General features: G+C 45.0%; 1 protein-coding gene across 4 annotated transcripts in view; it reads left to right on the top strand.

Moving 5' to 3' along the window:
- CELSR1 (cadherin EGF LAG seven-pass G-type receptor 1) overlaps positions 1-22,838 on the top strand; it is a 276,729-nt gene that overhangs the window by 225,300 nt on the left and 28,591 nt on the right. For 3 of the 4 annotated variants that reach the window (XM_059725889.1, XM_019487426.2, XM_059725888.1), the window contains exons 17-23: positions 915-1,009; positions 9,127-9,336; positions 11,857-12,040; positions 14,703-14,846; positions 17,435-17,633; positions 17,996-18,163; positions 20,917-21,043. In XM_059725889.1, the coding sequence (XP_059581872.1) occupies positions 915-1,009; positions 9,127-9,336; positions 11,857-12,040; positions 14,703-14,846; positions 17,435-17,633; positions 17,996-18,163; positions 20,917-21,043 (1,127 nt within the window). The remainder of the gene's footprint in view (positions 1-914; positions 1,010-9,126; positions 9,337-11,856; positions 12,041-14,702; positions 14,847-17,434; positions 17,634-17,995; positions 18,164-20,916; positions 21,044-22,838) is intronic. The other variant, XM_019487425.2, reaches the window with a different exon arrangement.

The following is a 22,838-nucleotide window of genomic DNA, read 5'->3' as shown; positions in this document are numbered from 1 at the left end:
GTCTCTAGTTTTGGTTACATCATGGATATAAATTGAATTTTTTGTATTTTAACTGTTATTAAAAATTGGTAAATATTTTTCCAACTCTATACACACTCTTGTAGTTACTTTCTGATTATATTATAACAAATGAGTTAACAGGCAGATGTTTGTGAATATAGCATAGTATGTATTTCAGAACATCAATGGAAAACAAATATGGGCATTCAGGCTGGAAACCCGATGCTGTGTTACACCATCCAGTAAGGGCACATAAACAGTATCACAAGATTATGTATCCAAACAAAGCTAATTAGTTAATTCAAATGCATTTAACTTTTTGTGGAGACTTTACCAAATGAGAATCACTGATGGAAATTATTTAGCAAATAATTTCAGATAATGAATAAATTAAAATAGTAAGGTGCTTGGAAACAATTCACAAATAAACAAAGGGATATTACATTTATTTTAATGTCCTCTATTATCTTTGCATAGACATAGCATAGCCAGTGTTCCAATGTTAGGAAGCCCAGGTAATATTTTTCCAAGAGGCAAACCTGAAGGAGCTCTTGTATTCCATCTCTGGATAGAATAGATGATTTTTTCATCTTAAAAATTTAATAATTGCAGAACCTTTATCAGATCTTCTAAATACAAATTGCTTAATTCACCAAAAGATGCTGTGGCAGCTAGAGTGAGAGAGCCTAGGCAGAAATTTGGAAGTAAAACACAAACTATTGCTGGACAACACTTCGCAAATATCAGAAAATGGTATAATTCATGGGAGGCAGAGGAATGCCTGCTTGCAAGGTAGAATATGTGCTTTTCTTTAAGCAATTTGAAACTAAAAAGCTAGTTTTGTAACAAATGCTCTTTCTGGTTTGTACAGAACAGTTACAAACCTATATAACCCTTTGTTTGTTTTACTTTAGGGAATGCAGTTCGGCACTGTAACAGTGAGAAAGGCTGGCTGCCTCCTGAGCTATTTAACTGCACCACCATTAGCTTTGTGGATCTTAAACTCATGGTAGGAAATGTTTTCTTGTACTTTGCAAGTCTTACCAACTTGTCCTGTTCCTGTTTCCACATATATTACAACCTACAATATGACCTGTTCACACATAATGGACACACTTAGAACAAAATCTAAATTAAGGCCCTAGCACATGTTAATTTAATAGTGCAATAGGATGTGATCCCCAATCCCAGCAATCACACTTCCTTCCATGTCAAACAAGTATGGCAGGAAGCCTGATTGTAGATAAGGGACCAGATCCAAATCACATCATTACTACTTCTCAATGCAGGGAGGCCTGGCATCCCTTGAAAGAGAAGTGGCTGCAGATGTAGCCAAAGATTGTCATTTTTGTCATGGCACCAACTGATTGTCATTTTTCTCCTGGCACCACACCAGGCACTTGAACCAGCTCTGATGTGGTTTGAGGCCAGGGCTGACAATCAGCTGATTGCTGGCCTATCCAATTCAAGTCCCTAGTGCAACGAGCTGACAGTCAACTGATTGTTGGTCCCACCTGGGATAGCCCTGGATCCAGTTCTAGACTGGGACTGTCCTGGCCTGGCTGGCAATCAGCTGATTATCAAAACTCCCACACCTGTAGCTCTGGCTGGGCTTCCCAGTGAGAGGGATAGAGGCTATGGGGAGGAGGGCAGGGAGCTGAAGGGACTGCAGAGGACTTAAAATCTTGCCAGGAGCTGATGATCCCTGGCAGCCCAGCTAGAGCTCCTGGACATGAGGTTTAAAGCCCTCAATGGGGAAGCTGCCTCAGCATGGTCTTTAAAGTTCTCTTGGTGCTGGGAGGCAGAGACCAGGGAGCCTCCACCCACTGTCTGGGTCTGAGGGCTTAGGGAATTTTGAAAAGGACAGCTGCAGCCCAGCTGCAGGCCCATTCTTTAAAGCTCCTTATGTGCCAGTGCCCATGGTGTGGGGTGTGGACAGCTGGGAAGCTGGAAGCTGGAAAACTGGAACTTGGGAACCTGGCTCTCCAGCTGCCCATGCCCCATACTATGAAATGATGCATGAAGCTGGGGAGCAGAGTTCCCAGCTCCCCAACTTGCACTTCCACAGGCACTTTATACCTGGGAACTTAAACAAGCAATCAAGAACCTGGGGCTTAGTCATACAGTCCTAGAAAATTAGGGTTGGAAGGAACCTCAGGAGGTCATCTAATCCAACTCCCTGCTCAGAGCAAGGCCATCACCCATTATATCATCCCAGCCAAGGCTTTGTCTAGCCAGTTCTTAAAAACCTCCAAGGATGGAGATTCCACAACCTCTCTGGGTAACCTGTTCCAGTGCTTTACAGCCCTCTTAGCGAGAGAGATTTTCCCAATATATAACCTAACTTCCCTTGCTGCAACTTGAAAACATTGCCCCTTGGTCTGTTATCCGCCACCACTGAGAACAGTCTAGCTCCATCCTCTTTGGGACCCCTGTTCAGGTAGTTGAAGGCTGCTATTAAATCCTCCCTGAGTCTTCTCTTCTGTGGACTAAATAAACCCAGTTCCTTCACCCTGTCCTCAGAAGTCCTATTCCTCAGCCCCCCTAACTATTTTTGTTGCCCTCCACTGGATTCTCTCCAATTTGTCTTCATCCTTTCTGTAGTGGGGGGCCCAAAACTGGACACCATACTCCAGATGTGGCCTCACCAGTGCGGAGTAGAGGGAAACAATCAGTTCCCTTGGTTGGCTGGCAACACTTCTATTAATGTAGCCCAATATGCTATTAGCCTTCTTCACAACAAGGACACTTATAGATTCATAGATGTTAGGGTCGGAAGGGACCTCAATAGATCATCGAGTCCGACCCCCTGCATAAGCAGGAAAGAGTGCTGGGTCTAGATGACCCCAGCTAGATACTCATCTAACCTCCTCTTGAAGACCCCCAGGGTAGGGGAGAGCACCACCTCCCTTGGGAGCCCGTTCCAGACCTTGGCCACTCAAACTGTGAAGAAGTTCTTCCTAATGTCCAATCTAAATCTGCTCTCTGCTAGCTTGTGGCCATTATTTCTTGTAACCCCCGGGGGCGCCTTGGTGAATAAATACTCACCAATTCCCTTCTGTGCCCCCGTGATGAACTTATAGGCAGCCACAAGGTCGCCTCTCAACCTTCTCTTGCAGAGGCTGAAAAGGTCCAGTTTCTCTAGTCTCTCCTCGTAGGGCTTGGTCTGCAGGCCCTTGACCATACGAGTTGCCCTTCTCTGGACCCTCTCCAGGTTATCCGCATCCTTCTTGAAGTGTGGCACCCATAATTGCATGCAGTACTCCAACTGCAGTCTGACCAGCGCCCTATAGAGGGAAAGTATCACCTCCTTGGACCTATTCGTCATGCATCTGCTGATGCACGATAAAGTGCCATTGGCTTTTCTGATGGCTTCGTCACACTGCCGGCTTATGTTCATCTTGGAGTCCACTAGGACTCCAAGATCCCTTTCCACCTCTGTGCCACCCAGCAGGTCATTCCCTAGGCTGTAGGTGTGCTGGACATTTTTCCTCCCTAGGTGCAGCACTTTGCATTTCTCCTTGTTGAACTGCATCCTGTTGTTTTCTGCCCACTTGTCCAACCTATCCAGGTCTGCCTGCAGCTGTTCCCTGCCCTCCGGCGTGTCCACTTCTCCCCATAGCTTTGTGTTATCTGCAAACTTGGACAGAGTACATTTGACTCCCTCGTCCAAGTCACTGATGAAGACATTAAAGAGTATCGGTCCAAGGACCAAGCCCTGCAGGACCCCACTGCCCACACCCTTCCAGGTCGAAACCGACCCATCCACCATGACTCTTTGGCTGCGACCCTCTAGCCAATTCGCCACCCACCGGACTGTGTAGTCATCCACATCACAGCCTCTTAACTTGTTCACCAATATGGGGTGGGATACCATATCGAAGGCCTTCCTGAAGTCTAAGTATACGACATCCACCCCTCCTCCTGTGTCCAGGCGTTTCGTAACCTGGTCATAGAAAGAGACTAGATTGGTCAGGCACGATCTGCCCGCCACAAACCCGTGCTGGTTTCCCCTCAGCATAATTTGCCCTGCCGGGCTCTCACAAATGTGAGCCTTGATAATTTTTTCAAAGACTTTGCCAAGGATGGAGGTGAGACTGACTGGCCTATAGTTGCCCGGGTCCTCCTTCCTCCCCTTTTTGAAAATGGGGACCACGTTAACCCTTTTCCAGTCCTCTGGGACTTGGCCCGTGCGCCACGAGAGTTCGAATATTCCCGCCAGTGGCTCTGCAATGATGTCGGCCAGTGCCTTCAGCACCCTCGGATGGAGCTCATCCGGGCCTGCCGACTTAAAGGCATCCAGGTCTTCCAAGTGACTCTGCACCACCTCAGGATCTACATATGGAAGTCTGGCGCCTTGCTGCTGCCTCTCTACAACCCCAGTGAGAGACTTGTCATGCCCCTCACTTAGGAACACTGAGGCAAAGAACTCGTTGAGGAGTTCAGCCTTGTCCCCCCTATCTGTCACCAATTGTTTCTGTCCATTTAGCAGGGGTCCTATTCCTCCCTGGGCCTTCCTTTTACTCCCAATATATCTAAAAAACAATTTCTTGTTGTCTTTTACTTGGGTTGCCATCCTCAGCTCCATGGTAGCTTTGGCTCGCCTAACTGCCTCCCTACAAGCACGAGCAGAGGAGGTATATTCATCTTTAGTGATCTCACCGTTTCCACTTTTTATGTGCTCCCCTTTTGACCCTTAGGCTGCCCTGGATTTCTCTGGTCAGCCATGGAAGCCTCCTGGCCCCTTTCCCTCTTTTGCCTCGCTCGGGGATCGTCTTGCTTTGTGCCCGAAGGATCGTTTCCTTAAGGCGCAGCCACCCTTCTTGGGCTCCCATCCCTTCAAAACTCCTACTCTGCAGTGCGTCCTTGACTAATCGCCTGAGTGCATTGAGATCAGCTTTCCTAAAGTCTAGCACTTTCACCCTACTAGTTACCTTACCCACTCGCCGTCTTATGTTGAATTCTATTATTAGGTGATCACTGTCTCCCAAATGGCTACCGATCTGGAGGTCCCCTATCATGTCATCCCCTGTTGCCAATACCAGATCCAGTATGGCATTCCCCCTAGTGGTACCATATTCAGCTTATTGTTCACATTAACTCCTGTACTGGTGCATGGGATTGTTCCTTCCTAAATGCAGGACTTTTCATTTGTCCTTATTGAATCTCATGAGGTTTCTTTTGGCCCAGTTCTCCAATTTGTCTAGGTCTCTCTGAATTCTAGCCCTACCCTCCAGTGTATCTACTACTCCTCTCAGGTTGGTGCCATCTGCAAACTTGTTGAGGGTATACTCCATCCCATCTTCCAGGTCATTGATGAAGATATTGAACCCAGGACTGACCCCTGCCAAGTAGACCAGATGCTAAGTAGACACCAAGCTATTCATCCAGTTTTCTATCCACCTTACAGTCCATTCATCCAGCCCATGCTTCCTTAGCTTGCTTCCAAGAATGTTGTGGGAGACTGTATCAAAAGCCTCGCTAAAGTCAAAGCGGATCCCGTCCACTGCACTCCCCACATCCACAGAGCCAGTCATCTCATAATAGAAGGCAGACAGGTTCATCAGGTGTGACTTGCCTTTGGTGAATCCATGCTAACTGTTCCTAATCACTTTCTTCTCCTCCAAGTGCTCAGAAATGGATTCCTTGAGGATCTGCTCCATGATTTTTCCATGGATTCAGGTGAAGCTGACCAGCCTGTAGTTCCCCATATCTTCCTTCTTCCCTTTCTTAAAGATGGGCACTAAAGATTGGGACCTCTCCCAGTCACCATGAGTTTTCAAAGATAATAGCAAGTGGCTCTGCAATCACATCAGCCAACTCCCTCAGCACCCTCAGGTGCATCACATCCAGCTGCATGGACTTGTACACATCCAACTTTTCTTAATGGTACTAAATGTATTCTTTCACCACTGTTGGCTGCCCACCCCCTCCCCAAACTGCTGTCAGGTGCAGTAATCTGGGAGTTGACCTTGCCTGTGAACACTGAGGTAAAAAAGGCATTGAGTACTTTAGCCTTTTCTGCAACATCTGTGACTAGGTTGCCTTCCTCATTCAAGAAAGCGCCCTGATCTTTCTCTTGTTGCTGACATGCTTGTAGAACCCTTCCTGGTAGCCTTCACCTCCTTTGCTAGCTGCAACTCTAGTTGTGCTTTGGCCTTCCTGAATTCATCCCTGCATGCCTACGCAATACTCTTACACTCCTCCCTAGTCGTTTTTCCAAGTTTCCTTTCCTTTTAAGCTTCCTTTTTGTGTTTTAGCTCACTGAAAAGTTCCCTGCTAAATTACACTTATCTTCTGTCATACTTGCTAGTCTTCCTGCACATCACGATGATTTGTTCCTGCACTTTCAGTAAAGTTTCTTTAAAGTACAACCAGCTCTTCTGGATTCCTTCTCCCCTCAGACTGGCACATCAGTTTCCTGCATGAGTTGAAGTCTGCTTTTCTGAAGCAGACTCTGTTGCTCTCCTTCCTTTCCTCAAGATCCTGAGCTTCATCATTTCATGGCTGCCGCTGCCCAAGTTGCCACCCATTTCTACATTTCTCACCAGTACTTTCCAGTTTGTGAGCAGCAGGTCAAGAAGAGCATGGCCCCTAGTTGGCCATTCCAACACTTGCACTGGGAAGTTGTCCCCAGCAATCTCCAAAAACTTCCTGGATTACTTCTGTACTGTTGTATTGCTCTCCCAGCAAATGTCAGGGTGATTGAAGTCCCTAATGAGAACCAGGGCCTGTGACTGGGAAACTTCTGCTTGCTGTTTGAAGAAAGCCTCATCTACCTCATCCTCCTGGTCTGGTGGTCTATACCACACACCCACCATGACATCACCCTTGTTGCTGTCCCCTCTAACCCTAGCCCAGAGATGTTCAACAGGCCTTTCTCCAGTTTCATACTGGAGCACTGAGCAATCCTACTGCTCTTTTACATACAACTCAACTCCTTCTCTTCCTCTTCTCCCCTGCCCGTCCTTCCTGAACATTTTATACCCATCCATGACAGTGCTCCAGTCATGCGAGCTCCCACCAAGTCTCTATTTTTCCAATCACATCATAGCTCCATGACTGTGCAAGGACTTCCAGTTCCTCGTGCTTGTTTTCCAGGTCCTGTGCATTTGTGTGTAGACACCTGAGGTAACTAGCCAATTGCCCTACTTTCTCATGAAGAATAAGAAGGCCTCCCTTGCTGTCTCCTCCTGGTTGTGCTTCCTCCAAGTCACCCACTTAACTCAGGGCTTTGGTCTCCATCCCCCAATAAATCTAGTTTAAAGCCCTCCTCACAAGGATACTGTGAGGCTGTCTGTAAAGATGTTCTTCCCTCTCTTTGTCAGGTGGATCCCATCTCTTCCTATCAGTCCTTCTTGGAGCAACATTCCATGGTCAAAAAAGCCAAAGCCCTGCTGGTGACATAATTTGCACAGCCATGCATTGATCTGCAGGATACATACACTTCCCCTTGGCAGGAAAGATCAGGGAGATCACCACCTCATCCCCCATCCCCATGCACCGAGAGCCCTGTGGTCACTTTTGATCTGCTCAGGGTTACTGTGGGCAATATCATTGGTGCCCACCTGGACAAGCAGCATGGAGCAGTAGTCAGATGGTCAAATAAGTCTCAGTAATCCTTCCATGACATCTCAAGTCTGGGCTCCAGGCAAGCAGCAGACCTCTCAAGACAACAGGTCAAGCCATCAGATGGATGCTTCTGTTCCCTGCAGAAGGGAGTCTCCAACTACCACCACCCATCACTTCTTGATGGCAGTGGTCTCAATCCTCCCAGCCTTGGGGATGCCTCTTCCATCAGTGGATTGTGTTCTTCCTCTTCACTTGTGAAGGCTCCATATCTGTTCTCCAGGCAAACTGCTGCAAGTGGAGATGAAGACTTTTTGCTGCCAGGGGTCTCTAGCTTCATGGGATTCTATGTCCTTTTCCTTCTCTCGTACTGCCTTTGTCAGTCCTTCCTTCACATACTCTCTGCAGCTGCAGGACTCTTGGTCTTGGTAGCCAAGGGTGCCACCGAAATAGAGAATCTGCAGCTGCAGGGCTCTCAGTCCCAGCAGCTGTGAAGCACCAGTGGGATCAAGAGTCCCCTCAGCTGTGGGACACAGCTCCAGCTTCACATGGTGTAGTCCTGTGGTTAGGAACCTGGTCAGCTGATGGGACAGACCCTGCTACATGTGCAAATTGAAGCTGGAAAGGAACCAGCTATAAAGTTAGTACACATTTTCATGGTCTAACTTTATACCTGATTGGATGTTTTACTGGTGTGATAGGTACTTTGCACATGTAGCTGGTCTCAGTTAATTGCACAATACCTCTAATGTGTAGAGTGGGCCTTTCTGGCATGATTAACACCTTAATCTCATCCTAAGTGTAACATGTGCTGGTGCCCTAATAGAGACAGATTTCCCAAATCTAGTGAGGGCTCAGATGCAATTACATTTGCTAAATGCTAGTGACCAAGTACAGAGATATTCACTGTAGAATCCAGTCGCTTTTTATAGTCCAGCTCCTCAGCTGATACGAACTGGAATACCTCTGTTGCCTTTAGTGGGGCAACACCACTTCATACCAGGCGAGCATCTTACCTAACATTTTTTCTGGGGGCTTACTAAAATTGCATCTTGAATATAACAGTTCTTTGGTGGATTAAAATGTTGAAGATATTTAATCATTTAAATTGTTCATTTATATCTAGTGTTTGTGGGTGTCCGGGTGTAAGTAAAGCTGTATGATGTTCTTGGGCATGCTAAATACAATCCACTACCTCTGCTGTCTAACCTAATGCTCATTAGTTCTAACTATCATGACTTCCTAGACTATCATGACTATTATGGAGCTTGACACCATCAGGTTCCATTTCTTATCAGGCTGAATCTTCAGACCCTTGGGAACCTTTTCTAGGAGCCCCCTTTTTCCATTACATTGCCCTCTCCATCCCTTCCCGGGTAGGCTCTCTTTTTGGATTAAATGATTCCTTTGCTCCATATGTCTGTAGATGATGGAAGTAACAATGGCTTGTATTTGGATTGAAAGAACTAATTGATATTTTATGAAACACTGTTGCTAAATTGTTTTTCCCCCTATCCCCCCCTTCCCACTTCCCCTGTTCCCCCCTTCCTACTTTAGAATGAAAAGTTACATCGCAATGAGACCATAATGGATGGAGACAAGTCCATACATATCACAAAAGTGCTGCAGAATGCCACCAAATACACAAACTCTTTGTATGGGAATGATGTGAGGACAGCATACCAGATGATGATCAGAGTCCTGCAGTATGAGAGTCAGCAGCAAGGGTTTGACTTGGCTGCAACAAGGGATGTGGAATTCAATGAAGTAAGAGAGCTTTTATACACTAAATTGAGTTTCTAGGTTCTCATTTACATTTTTATTTAGAAATTTGTAATTGAGTTCACTGCAGAGCTAAAGGGAATGAATGTACCAGAATTTCTTAATTAGTATCACAAATTGATCAGCATCCTAAATATTTTCAAATGGAATTTGGCACTGTATATTCCTTAGAAATAGAATAATGGCTTATATTCCATATTCCAATAGATACCAATAAAGTACTGCCAAAAAACAGAACTCTCCAGACAAGAAAATAATTGAGCTATAAAATCAATTCATACCGATACCTGTATCAGACCTGGCCTATAATTTCCAGTATAAATATAGACAGGAAATATGTACACAATCACAAATCTTATATTTCTTTGATTCTAATTAAAAACAAATTGTTATTTGGCCAGTTACCAGGCCTGGAATTTTGTGCATTGTTTTCATTAAAAATCAACTAATATTGTGGCCATATTTACCACATAGAATTTTTGAAATATTTTTCTTATGATTTTGTACCTACAGTAATAATCCTTTTATTTCCTTAACTGACTCAACAAACATCTGAAGCTAACAGTGTCTAAATACCTGAAAAAGATCTTACTAAAAATGGAATTCCCTGTAATTAAGAAATAAAATTTATTCCTCACTAAGAAATAAAATTCCTCAATGTTTTATGCAATTCAGTTAAGAAATAATAATGCATACCTTTGAAATGGTTAACTTTTTAGATTCCCCTGGTCTTGAGACATTATTTTTTAGTTCTCTAAAGTAGGTGCTTTGTCAAAAACCTTCTAGCTTCCGGCACTGGATTTGAATTAATTTCTACACCCAAACCTTGAGATGGAAAAGCAAGAGGACTTTAATTTTGTTTCTTTTAAATAGAAGTACAAACCAGAAAAGAGCAAACTGCTGTTTCCATTTTTTAAAATTTACAATGAAGTATTTCCATGGGAAATCAAAGAATTCAAGTTAGTATGTTTCAGACAAGTGCTCCAGAATCGTGTTCAATTCATGTGCCTGAGGACAGTTACACAGCTCTGGTCTGCCCCTCCCCTTGCAAGTAGGAGTTTTTAGGAGACTGGCTATATGCAGTAGTTCACTAAGGTGGGGTAACTGGGACAGCTGTCCTGGACATATCGGCTGTTACCGTATCCACACAATTGTACCAGAGGCAGCTAGAAGTTGCTGCTGCCCCCATACATCTTGCTACCCTGGACACTGAACTATTTTGTTATGCCCCTAGCTTGGGGTGGGCAAAATATGGCCTGCGGGCTGGATCCGGCCTGCCAGGCCTTTCTATCCAGCCCATGGGGCCCCTAAACATTTAGAAAATTAATATTTATTTGCTCCTGGCTGCCTGTCAAAGATGACAGGAGCCAGGGGCAGACAGGACCTAGGGGAAGCCAGCAGTAGGACCCAGTAGCAAGGCCTTGCCCCACCCCCGAACCAGAAGCCCCTGCCTAGCAGAGGCTTCTGGCCTGGGACCGTGGGGTTGTTCCTGCTTCTCTACTCCAGAAAAGGAAGCACGGCCCTTAACAGCTTGCCAAAGCTTGGTAAGTGGTCCTCCACCCACAATAATTACCTGCCCCTGCTCTAGCTGTATGCACATGAATGTTAAGAGTTTGATTTAAATCCTATTATAATGTTATCCATATTTAACCTCATAAATAAAGTTTTCAATACAGCATGGTGATGTGTTCTACATTTGCACCAAGATTTGAGTGCTTTTAGGACTTTAGTGTTCATACTTCAAGCCTAAGTATTAGTCTGTTTACTGCTGTTCCATTCTGTCTCAGGGTTCATGTACTAGTTTGTTTAGTTTAATAAAGAACTGAGTAGTCAAGATTTTATCTAGAGCTGCTTTTGTCCAACAGAATATTTTTACGCAAGATAAAAATGGACAGTGGAGGTGTTAATTTTGTACATGGAAATTAAGACACATTTTTGCCAAACCTATTATATACATTCCTCAGAAAATTGAAAACAGGGACTGATTATGTAGAATCATTAAGGAATTTACAAAATAAAACTAAGTTAGCCTCTGTAAAAGAAGGTATTTCTGTCTATTTCTTTCTGTTGGCAGTTGAAGTTTTAGCAAGTCATAGTTCTCTGACTTCCCTAGGGGAGTTTCTTAATGCTCCTAGCAAGTCGTCTCTGCTTGTCCTGTCTCTCATCTCTTTGAGGTGCAAAAGCCAATATTGTTAGGTTTTCTTTTAAGTTTTCTTGACAGCTTTCGTCTTTAAAAGAAAAAAAATACAGCTCTCATAATCTCCAGTCTTGGCCCCAGTTGCTTATGAAAAGCTTTAAAGGATTTCTTGTAAGTAAAACAACCTGAGGGTGACTAATAAGTGTTCAGTTTTTTAATAAGGCTTATTGAGATGTTTTGCTGTGTGCCCACCTAAAGCAGTGTTCATTTTAAATACTCTTCATGTGACATCTGATACACTAAATTCATTTAGCTGCCTCAGTTATATTTTCTCATGATTTAAGTTTATATTTTATTTTTCTTCTCAGAATATCATAAAAGTGGGTAGTGCCCTTCTGGACGCCAGCAACAAGGGACTCTGGGAACAAATTCAGAGAACGGAGGGTGGCACAGCTCACCTGCTGAAACACTATGAGGAATATTTTAGCAATGTGGCACAAAACATGAAGAAAACTTACCTGAAACCTTTTGTTATTGTTGCTGCAAATATGAGTAAGTAGCTATGTTAGAAACTATAATTTCTGTTAGGTAAGCATCCTAAATACAAGTGTGTTGGAGAAAAAGCTCAAGGATGCTGGTCAGAGGGGTAGGGCCCCTTGCCGTTTTCCTCCAAACATTTTTTCACTTATCCCTTGCCTATCGTAACTGGACATTGAAAGGGTTCCCTGATCTCTAGCTTGGAAACCTGAGCTAGAAGGCAAGCTGAGTGCTGCTAATACTGAGAATTGGATATTGCTTCCAGGTGGTGAGGCAATTTTGTTCAGAATAGTTTCTGTTTTCTTTCAAGCACTTTTTCCAGGTGAGCCCTGTGTTTAATAGGGCTGACTATTAGGAGTTCTTTAGAGACAAGGGGAGGTGTGGGAGTTTGCAGTTCTTCACTTAGATATTTCTTCCTGTCAAAACTTGCAGTGGGCCACAGCTTTCAGTAGTGTTACCCTCCAGAGTTCCAGCTTCTCACTTTTAACCTTTATTAAAAAGCCTGAATTTGGCAGTTGAAGGTCTTATTTTTGTACGGAGCAACTCAGCTGCAGTTAAACGCTTTTAATAGCTATACAGTAGGTAGAGGTGATGATGAGGAGCCACAGGCTAGCTAAGAATGCAAGGCGCAGGAATTAGGGAAGGCTGGGAAGTATTCCCATCCATGACCTCTCCAAGGACAAGGCCCTGTAGCTAGGAGTCTGTCCCACCTGGCTTTCATAGTGAAGTACCAAAACTAAGCCATTGCATCAGGCCTTTATTACACAGGGGGAGCATAGCATAGTTTACTGCAAAGTAAGCATGTGCATCTACATGGGCACATGCTTACTTCTCAGTAAACCTCCCTCCTCCAAAGTAAATTTGCTACCTGCAAATGCAAGTAACAGATTTACTCGAGATTAGTAACGATGCCATAGCACTCATGCAGATGCCTGACAGGGAGTAAAATCTGATCAGCCAGAGGCCAGGAGAGAGCTCCCTGCTCCCAGAGCTGCTTGCTGCCAGGGCAGGCTGTGCCATAAGAGCCCAGGCAGGGACTATGTCCTCCCACCCTGGCAGCAGGGAGCTCCAAGCCCCCTGCTCCCAGATCGCAATTGGGGAGCAGGGGCTGGGTAATCCTTATCTCCCAGCTCCCACTTCACCATCACAATCGGGAAGTGGGGTACTAGGAGACCCTTAGATAAGGGTTTCCCAGCCCAAGCTTCATGACTGCAGGGCTCAGGCTGGGAGATAAGGGTCTGCAGGGGAGGGATAACTCCCAGCCCACTACCCCAATCCACTGGTGGGGCAGCTAACAGCAAGCTAGTTGCTAGCTGCCCCACAGGCATATTGGACCAGGGGGCTGGGACCTGCCCCTCCCCTCCAGCTCTTTCCAAGCCTGGTGCCCCTGATTGGGGAGCCAAGGCTAGGAGCTCCCTGCTGTCAGGCTAGGGGGACATTGTACGTGCCTCAGCAGCAAGCTGTCTCTTGACCCTGTGCTCCCTGCCAGCCCCTGAGCTAGCATCTAGGGAGAGCCTGGAGCTCCCCCCAGTGCCAGCAGGGGCCCATTGCAGGGCTTTAGGGAACTGGATGTAAATCTGCTCCTTAATCACCACATGTGTAGATGCCTGCCCAAAAACCGTTACTCTGGAGTAGTTTACACCAGAGTAAATTTGAGCTGGAGTAAATGCATGTGTAGATGTACCCAAGGAGTAAGAGAATACTGTTGCTTTTCTACATTAACTTTCACAAGGTCAGTCTCTTGTTTTGGCAATTTATATTGCTGTTAATTTGAGATGAAGTTGCAGCACTTTGCATGGCTAAATTCTGCTGTTGCTGACCACCATGCTATATTTCACACACAAAATAATAAGTAATTCCCAATTCAGTAACCACATAATAAAATACCATGCTAGTTCATCTCCCATCCAAAGATATTACTGAAGCACTTTACAACCCCTAAAAAATAATACAATATTTGTATAAGTAAGGAATGTATTGTTATCCCCAGTTTTCAGTTGAAGAAAGTAAGGCAATTGTTTCTCCAGAGCCATGTTATGAACTGACAGAACTGGCAATAGACATCATACTTGCCGACTCCCAGCCTTCTGTTTCCTCTTTTTTTCTGTCCTACCACCCTTCCTGGTACAATAAGTTTACAGAAGATCTTGCCTTAAATATATGCAAAAAGCAAGTATACTGAGTTGGAATCTGCCATTTTATATGGCCAAAGTTCAAATCAGAAAAAGTACTTTACTAGTATAAAATTCCTGTGAACTCCTTTACAATTATGTATGCAATCCATATACATTTGTAGTCTGTGTGTGTGTGTGTGTAAGTATATATATATATATATATGTGTGTGTGTGTATGTATATATATCTATATATACACACACATACACAGTGTGTGTGTGTATATATAGATATATAGATATATATATCTATATATCTATATATCTATATAGATATCTATATATCTATATATACACACTTTATAGTAATGTTAAAAGATATGCCTTTACTATCACTGAAACTATTCAGTGAAGGAGAGCATATTTGCATTATTATATTCTTTAGTTCAAATTTCTTCTGTATGTCATATGGATTTTCTAACCTTTCAGTCAAGTTTTACTTTTAGATAATGCGATCTTTGATTGAAATAAAGTTAATCTTATGGGAAACCTTTCTTTTCCTAGTTATTGCTGTTGACATCTTTGACAAGTCTAATTTTACGGGAGCTAAAGTGCCACAGTTTGATGAGATTAAAGAAGATTATCCTAAAGATTTGGAGTCATCCGTTTTGTTCCCTGATGCTTTGTTCAAACCTTCAGAAAGAAAAGGTAAAACCATTCTCCGGATATTTTGAAGGTATTTCTGATCAGCCCCAAAGGATCAGCTAAGTCTCCTGTGAGGATAAACTGTTTTGGGAAGGTATTGGGCAGTTATGTACATATTCATAGCGATGGAGTGGCTCTGTATACCTGCAAGGCATAAAGTCACTAAAGAGAGTATGCCAGGGTGTGAAACCTGCTCTACCTGTATGTCAAGTGTAGCAAAAAGCCCTTAATGTTACTCTGTCACTCTGTAGAGAAGTGGTCATGTCTGTTCCACCCAGAGGTGACCCCACCTAAGCAGTTTAGCATTGATGACAGAGCTCCTTCCCCATCCACAGGGATCCTGGCCCAAACATCCTAATTATAGCTGGCCCTAATGCAGACAACTTGTCAATCTTGCCTAAGAAAGGGAGTCTCTTATAAACTGATCTACAGTACAGAGAATGATGAGGGTTCTTTGGAAACCAGACAGCTCAGATTTTACGATTCAAACCTTGAGAGATCCAAGGTGATTCTGGAAGGGAAGCAAATATGTATTATTATAAAAGGAATTCCTGCAGACTAATAAAAACTTCTAGTCAGAGACAACTGTGCATTCTATACACAGCACTTGTTTCCTAGCCACCCAGGTGTAGAAGTAACATAGCCCTGCTCCTTTAGGATTTTTATAAATTCTGCAATATGTAAGTGAAACCCATGGGCCATCAGGTATGCTTAATCTCTTATCTGAAGCATGGGTGAGAATTTCAGCAGAACTGGGGTCCAGAATCTGGTGGCATACATGGGCAGAGCTGATGAAAGACAAATTTACACACATCCTGTGAAATTCGCAGGGAGAGGTGAATGATGTAGATAGCTCCATTCTGGATTTTGAACTCTCCAAATTAGCCAAAAATAAAGGCCAATAAAAGGTTTAAATCAAACAGGCAGGTGCAGAGTGTGTTTGAAAATCCACCTCGGTCTGAGAGACATCTGAAGAAACTTTAGAAGAAACCTACAGGATACTTGGTCATGGTGGTAATGTCTTGAGGAATGTCAAGATGTTAAAGGTGTCAAAGTTATATGTGGATGAAACAATGTGCAGTTGAATATCCTCAGTATAAAAAGAGTAGCCAGAATACAAATAGCACATTATAAGAAAATACACTTGTCATGAAAGATTTTTCTTAGAAATGGTTTATGCCCTATACCTATATATCTTTTCTGTATAGGAAAAGCAATACCACAAAATAGAAAGTGCATGATCTTGCAGTGCCAGTTTAGAGAAAGTACTTTCACAGGCTCATTCTTTTTGCATTGGGAAAAGATACACAGTTTACTATACATCTCCCAGGGCACATGCAGAATAATAAGGGTAATGCATACTGGACGTGTGTACACAAGAAGTTTACTGCAGAGTTGGCCAGTCAGCTCCGCAGGAGTCTCAGCATCTACATGTGTGGCCTCTTAGGTTTCAGTAAACTAATAAATGCCACCATAGGTTAGTACTTGTAAACACAAGTACTATCCTGTGGCAGCGTTTAGTGTGCTGCAACCCATGTGTAGACACTGATGGGGGATGGCTGGGGCATGAGGGTGCTTCAGTGCAAGGGCTGCCTGCCAGATAACCCCACACTGGAGCACCCTCATGGCCCAGCCAGCCCCTGCACAGCATGTTGAGCTAAGTCAGAGTAACCCCAGGCTGGCAGGATGACCCCCTGAGCTCCTTGCCAGCCAGGGCTGGTCCAGCCCAGCTCAGCAGTCCCAGGCACACATGTAAACATGGTGTCCAGGAGCAATAAACTGCAGTGGAGTTTATTCAGTCACATTAATAGCACATGTCAACGGGCCCACTGGGTGCATCTACACATGAAATTAAGGTGAAACAGTAAAGTCCAGAGTTGTTTGAGCCAAAATAAACTGCTCCCAGTTGCAGTGTCTACTCATGCACCTGGGACAGCAGCTATTTTAGCTGGAGAGGAGCAGAGCTGGGCGGGCAGGGGGTACAGGGGGTCACCCCCAGGCTCCGGGTGACGGCATCCAGTGGCAGACAAGCTGGCTGAGGCACGAGGGTGTTGACCTTGTGAAGCCATGTAGCTAGGTGGTAGGCAGGAAATTGGCCTGCCCGGTCACTGTCTACACATGTTTTAGCACAGTAAATGACTCCGGCGTAAGATAGTACTGTCCCTGACAGTAATTAGTTCACTGCGTCCATGTAGACAGTGTAGGTGTACTGCACATGAGTAGGTGGTGACAAATTACTGCTGAGCTAATTAGTTTACAGGAAAGCATATGTATAGATGCAGCCACTGGCATCTCCTTTGATTACATATCTTTCTCTAGGTACATATATGCTAGTGCAGGAACTGTTTGTTTCATAACCCTATTGAAAGGTACTTCAGTGTTTTTTTGATTATCAGTAGTGATTATACAATATTTTATGTGGTCTTATAAACTATTAATAAACATAGTATTAAGGGCATGCTCAGTACTATGCTTCCACAAGTACTAGGGCCTGAATATTACCCAGGCCATGTCAAACAAAAGCACCAGTTTAAATGGAAGTCCAAAGTGCTGATGGCAGTGTTAGCATGATGTTTGTGTTAATTTTGTAGCAGTTCCCACACTGAAGCCTTCGAACCAAAAATTATCTAAGATGGGTAATGGCATCTTAAACACTGAGAATGAACTTACAAAGAGAAGGAAGCGACACCCAACTGAGTCAAATGAGTATGCTGTGGCTGTAGTGATTATTTCCCGAGCCCTAGGACAACTTTTACCTGAGAACTATGATCCTGACCGAAGAAGCTTAAGGTAAACTTTATAGTTTGAGGTAAATTTTGAAACTTAGAGAATCCTTGTTTCTTGTTGTGAGTGCTAGGCAGAGGCAGAGCAGTTCTTATGCTGCAATTATATTTCTCCACTGTCAGCTGTAATGCATTTATTCCTGTAGAAGTAATTGGTTGCATATTTGTCATCCTTTTGTCCTGCTCTACTCTGTTGTGTGAGCACAGCCAGGTCAGTACTGCTAGGCTCTAGACACTTGAATAATTTGGGGTCTGACTGAATAGCTGCTGCAGTTCCTAAATGTGAGTCACTCATATGCAGCACCTGCAAAATCTGACCTCTGTATTTTAATGTTGAAGTCTTTTTGCATGTTGATGTTATTCCTCTAGGTTACCAAACCGACCCATTATTAACACACCTGTAGTGAGTACCACCATTCATGATGATGGGGAGCCTCTATCAAACCCGCTGGAAAAGCCCATTATACTGGAATATGCCATGCTCGAAACAGAGGAAAGAACTAAGCCAGTCTGTGTATTCTGGAACCACTCAATTGCGTATGTTTGTTGATTTCTTCAATATTTTGAAAGGGAGAGAGAGGGCAGTGCACTTAGTGTGAAAGATATTTGGTCTGGGGGTAAACATGGGTCCTTTTTTCTAAGTTTGTTCATGCAATCAGATATATGGTAATAGTGTAATTTCTTTCCACAAGTCAGGATAAATATAAAAATCCCAGGAAGCAAAAGATGATCCTCTAGTTACAGATTCACATTGTGCAAACTATGTAATTTTTGTTATTGCAATCAAGCCTAAACCGCAGACATCCCAGTAACTTTGCACACCTGAGTTAGCCCAAGGCAACTGTACAAGAAATAAGCAACTTGCCTTTCTCCTGTGCACCTCTGCTTATTTGTCTTCATTTATTTTACTGAAAAATGAGGGCTATGTGGGAGTGGGTGGGTAGGAAGTGTCTTCTTTGGAACCTTTGACCTTTTCCCCTTCCATCTTTCAGCCCACCAGGATAAGGTTGCAGTTTCTGCATCTGATTTGCATAACGTGAAGTAGGGGATGAATCAGAACAAATGATCTGACCAAAGTCTAGTCTCTAGTTTCATATTCTGTGTAGAACCTCGTTGAAAATCTACACAAATATTTATTAAACATGCAAGAAGATACTGAGAGCTGTGTTCACTTTTTGGCTTGGGGTTCTATAATGCAGTTCTGTGCAAGATACTTTAAAGGTTTGAGGAAAATGAGTGACAAATGTTATGTAAAGAGATGATGATGCAATTAATAATTCTGCATTATTCAAATTAAAGTGCATGTAAAAACGCACGTTCTAAATCTTGAAAGTGGAAATGTACTGGTAGATTATACAACTAGGCTTCCTGGTCAGGGAAGACAGGCTGAGTGAATTATCTTCAGAAAGATCAAAGAGACAACAGAAATCTAATAAATCAGTAGCAATAAATTATTCCATATACCTACATGCGAACTGGTCCTAGGTCATCTCAGGATAAAGTTAAGATAAACTTTCTTGATGACATAAAAAATTGTTTCTGTGAACAGCTGATTGTATCTCAAATGACAGAATGTCAGTTCTTGTAGTCTTAAAGTTTTGCAGCAATAATGGGGGCTAGAATAACTCAGTTAAATGGGTCAACCTGCTACTTCCTTGGTGGTGCCTTCTGCACTGGAACTATAGTCTATTTGAGGCCTCTTCACTACCTGACTGTGACATTTCTTGTAACCAAAGAATATAAACTAACCTAACTGTATATAAAGGGAAGAATTAACTTCAAACACAGCTTTGAAATATTTCAGTGACAAACAAAAAGGTCACTCATAATATCTAATTCAAATTCCTTAAAATAAATACCAGAGTATTTTTAGTAATTAATTTGCAGAACAGAATAGTAGGTAAGTGGACAAATTCATCTCTGAAGTCAGTGGAATTATAGCAGGTGGAGGTGGGAAGACTTTTCAAGTTTTATTTTCCTCTTTGGTGCTAGCACAGCATAATCCCTGATTTAGCACATTGCTATCCACAGCATATTTCCCTATATTTTCCAGTCTAGTGTAAAGGAATACACCCAATTTAAAACCATGTTGCTATATGAACATGTATGATTGTTGCAAGTAACAGCAAAGATTACTGAAATGGAGAAATTGGAGGGAAAATACGTTGCTCTGTATTTTCACAACTGACGGCACTTTGTTTATGGTCTGTTCCATCTGATGCCCTGTGCGGTCAGTCCATTTCTGCTGCTGTTTGTGTGGATTGCTTACACAAATTGGCAAAGAAGAAATTTAAAAACATTAAATCAGCAAATACTTTTTTAAGACCCCCAAAATTGGCAGTAACAAACAGGGGGAAACATTATTTCTAACTCATTGTTTTCTTTGGGTTTTCCTTGATAGTGTTCTTTGGGTTCTTAGCAGTGAAAAGAAGAAGTATTTAACTCACTCTTGGAAACTGTTGTCTCCAGTCTAAGAGTAGGAGTTGCTTCAGCAGTTAGTATTATTGATAGGCATAGGTAGATCCAGGATTGTGGTGACAGAGGTACAGCCACACCCACTTCAGGGATATAGCCCATGCATAACGCAGAGCTCACTGCACATGCTCCATACCTCCAAAGGAGATGTGTCTGCAACCCCTCGCGGTGGTTCTGGATGTCAATGGGCTCTCAGAACTGGCATGTCAGTGCAGCTCCTGTGCCACAAGCTCTGAGCTCACTAGCCGATTGAAGTGGGGACTGCCCTGAGCCCCTACTTGCATATAGCTCCAGAGCCCAGAGACTGTGCATTGCTGTGATTCATCTGTCCCCTTCCTCCCCCCTCCCTGAATTCAGCAGCAGGAGAAAAGAGGGGACAAGCAACTGTGGTGGCTGGGCTGCATGAAAGCAAGGACTGTAAATTGCTATCTACCACTCATCCCCTCTTTTTCCCCTGCTGCTGAATTCAAGAGGGAGGGGAAAAGCAAATAGCAGCAGTGCTCACCCTTTGGGCTCCAGAGCTGCGTGCAAGCAGGAGGTCTGGGCAGACCCCATGCCAACCAGCTGGTGAGCTCATAGGGGTCATGGCATATTCAGGTGCTCTCACCTGGAGATGCACTGACATGCCAGTGAGCTCAGAGGGTTCACTGCACATGCAGCATACAGCCAAAGGGGGATGTGATGGTGTCACCATACCCCCTCTGGATCTGCCCTTGTCAGCAGGATGTGGGATGAATAGTGGAAGCAGCCTGAGCTGGATATTCTCATATGACAGCGAAGCTTATGATTTTGCTTGTGTTTGCTTCATTCAACAGAATTGGCATGACAGGAGGCTGGTCCTCCAAGGGATGTGAACTTTACTCCAGAAATCAGAGCCATATTGCTTGCCAGTGCAATCACATGACCAGCTTTGCTGTCTTAATGGACATTTCAAAGCGAGAGGTGGGTAAATCCATGTCAAGATGTTTTAGAAGAGGCCTCAGATGCTTTGTCCTCCTTTGCCTTCTCCACTGAACAAAATGATCCACCATGTGTTGGGGAGTATACTCCTGCACTGGCTGCAAGTGTCATCTGGTCACAAAAATGAGTGTTCAAGATCATAAATCAATGCCAGTGCTATTCTCTTATTTTCCTTCTCAGTAAAGGTGCTTTGGGCTGCACTTCAAATAGCATTACAGCCTGAAGGAGCAGCCACATGGGAAGGAGCCCTCTGTATTCCCATCACACTGTACAGGGAGGGTCACCAGTCTGTTCCCTAGTACAGTGGTATTGAGGACACTGTTAACTGTGATCAGGATAGACCAGGGCAGGCAATTATTTTGGGCAGAGGGCTGCTTACCCAGTTTTGGCAAGCTGTCCAGGGCTACATGGGTAGCCCCGACCTTTGACAGGTGCCCCGTGCCCTGGTCACTGTCTTGGGACCAATGTCCCAGGGCCAGCACTGGTGGGGTCCAAAGCAGGACACAGGCTGGCAGGGGTCTGTGGAGCTGAGCTGGGCTGTGCTGCACCAGCAAGGGGAGGGGGGAGCTGGCCCAGCTCCATAGTGCCCCTGCCAGCCAGGACCCTGTAATTTTGCCTCCCTGCTCTGGGCCCCACCAGCGCTGGCCCCAGGACACTGGTGTGGGCCCCATGCACCTGCTCACTCCCAGTGCCCCCCCACAGCCCCGCAGTACAGGTGGGGGGCACTGTGCAGCCCCGACCCCTGCTCGCTGGCAGGGAAGGAGCTGGTGCTGAGCCTGGGGAAAAGTGGCCCCTCACCTGCCCTGTGGCTGGCACTCCCTGCTGCAGCCACTCACAGCCCATGCGGGGCTGTCCTGAGCAGGCACAAGCAGCCCCACATGGGCTGCGAGCGGCTGCAGCGCCTAGCACCGGGCAGGGGGTGGGCCACTTTTCCCACACTCAGCACCAGCTTGTAACCCGGCCCTGCTCCAGGCTCTGCATCGGGGCTGCACCACAGCAGCAGTAGCTGTGGCCCCACCGATTGCCACACCGGGCAGCGTTTGCCACCGCCACCTCTGTGCTGCCCAGCGTATGAGCTTTGGGTGGGCAGCAGCAGAAAACACTGCCCAGCATGGCAAGCGGGGAGGCTACAGCTGCTCCCACCACAGCGCAACCCCAATGGGGAGCCCAGAGCCGGCACGGGGCCCAGGCTCGCAGCAGGGGTGGGTTACAAGCTGGTGCTGAGTGCGGGGGAAAAGCGGCCCCTACCTCGCTCCATGGCTGGCGTCCTGAGCTGCAGCTGCTTGCAGTCCACGTGGGGCTGCCTGTGCCTGCTCAGGACAGCCCCCTGCGAGCTGTGAGCAGCTGCGGCAGGGAGCGCTAGCCATGGGGTGGGGAAGGGCCCCCCCCTTACCTGAGTTTACGGTGCTGGTGCAGCCGGGGCAGCTAGGTCCCAGGCCAGAAACCCCTGCTGGGACTTCCAGCTTAGGGGGTGGGGCTGGGCAGGCCTTGCTTTTGTGGGAGCCCACCAGGGCTTCCCCTGGGTCCTACTGCCCCAGGCTCCTGTCATTTTTGACAGGAACCAAGGGCAGATAAATATTAATTTTCTAAATTTTTTAGGGGTCCTGTGGGCCAGATAGAATGGCCTCGCTGGCCAGATCTGGCCCACGGGCTGTATTTTGCCCCCCCCCCCGGGATAGACTAATCGCTAACTCAAAACCTGGGATCCAGGCTTTCTGTTTGCTGTGGGAAAACATGGATTTTCTCCTTTAACAGACAAACATGCAGATTTTCCCCT

The sequence above is a fragment of the Alligator mississippiensis genome, chromosome 4 (assembly GCF_030867095.1).
Source record: "Alligator mississippiensis isolate rAllMis1 chromosome 4, rAllMis1, whole genome shotgun sequence".
NCBI classification, from domain to species: Eukaryota; Metazoa; Chordata; order Crocodylia; family Alligatoridae; genus Alligator; species Alligator mississippiensis.
Note: the sequence above shows the minus strand (reverse complement) of the source record. Positions and strands in the feature narration are given on the sequence as shown.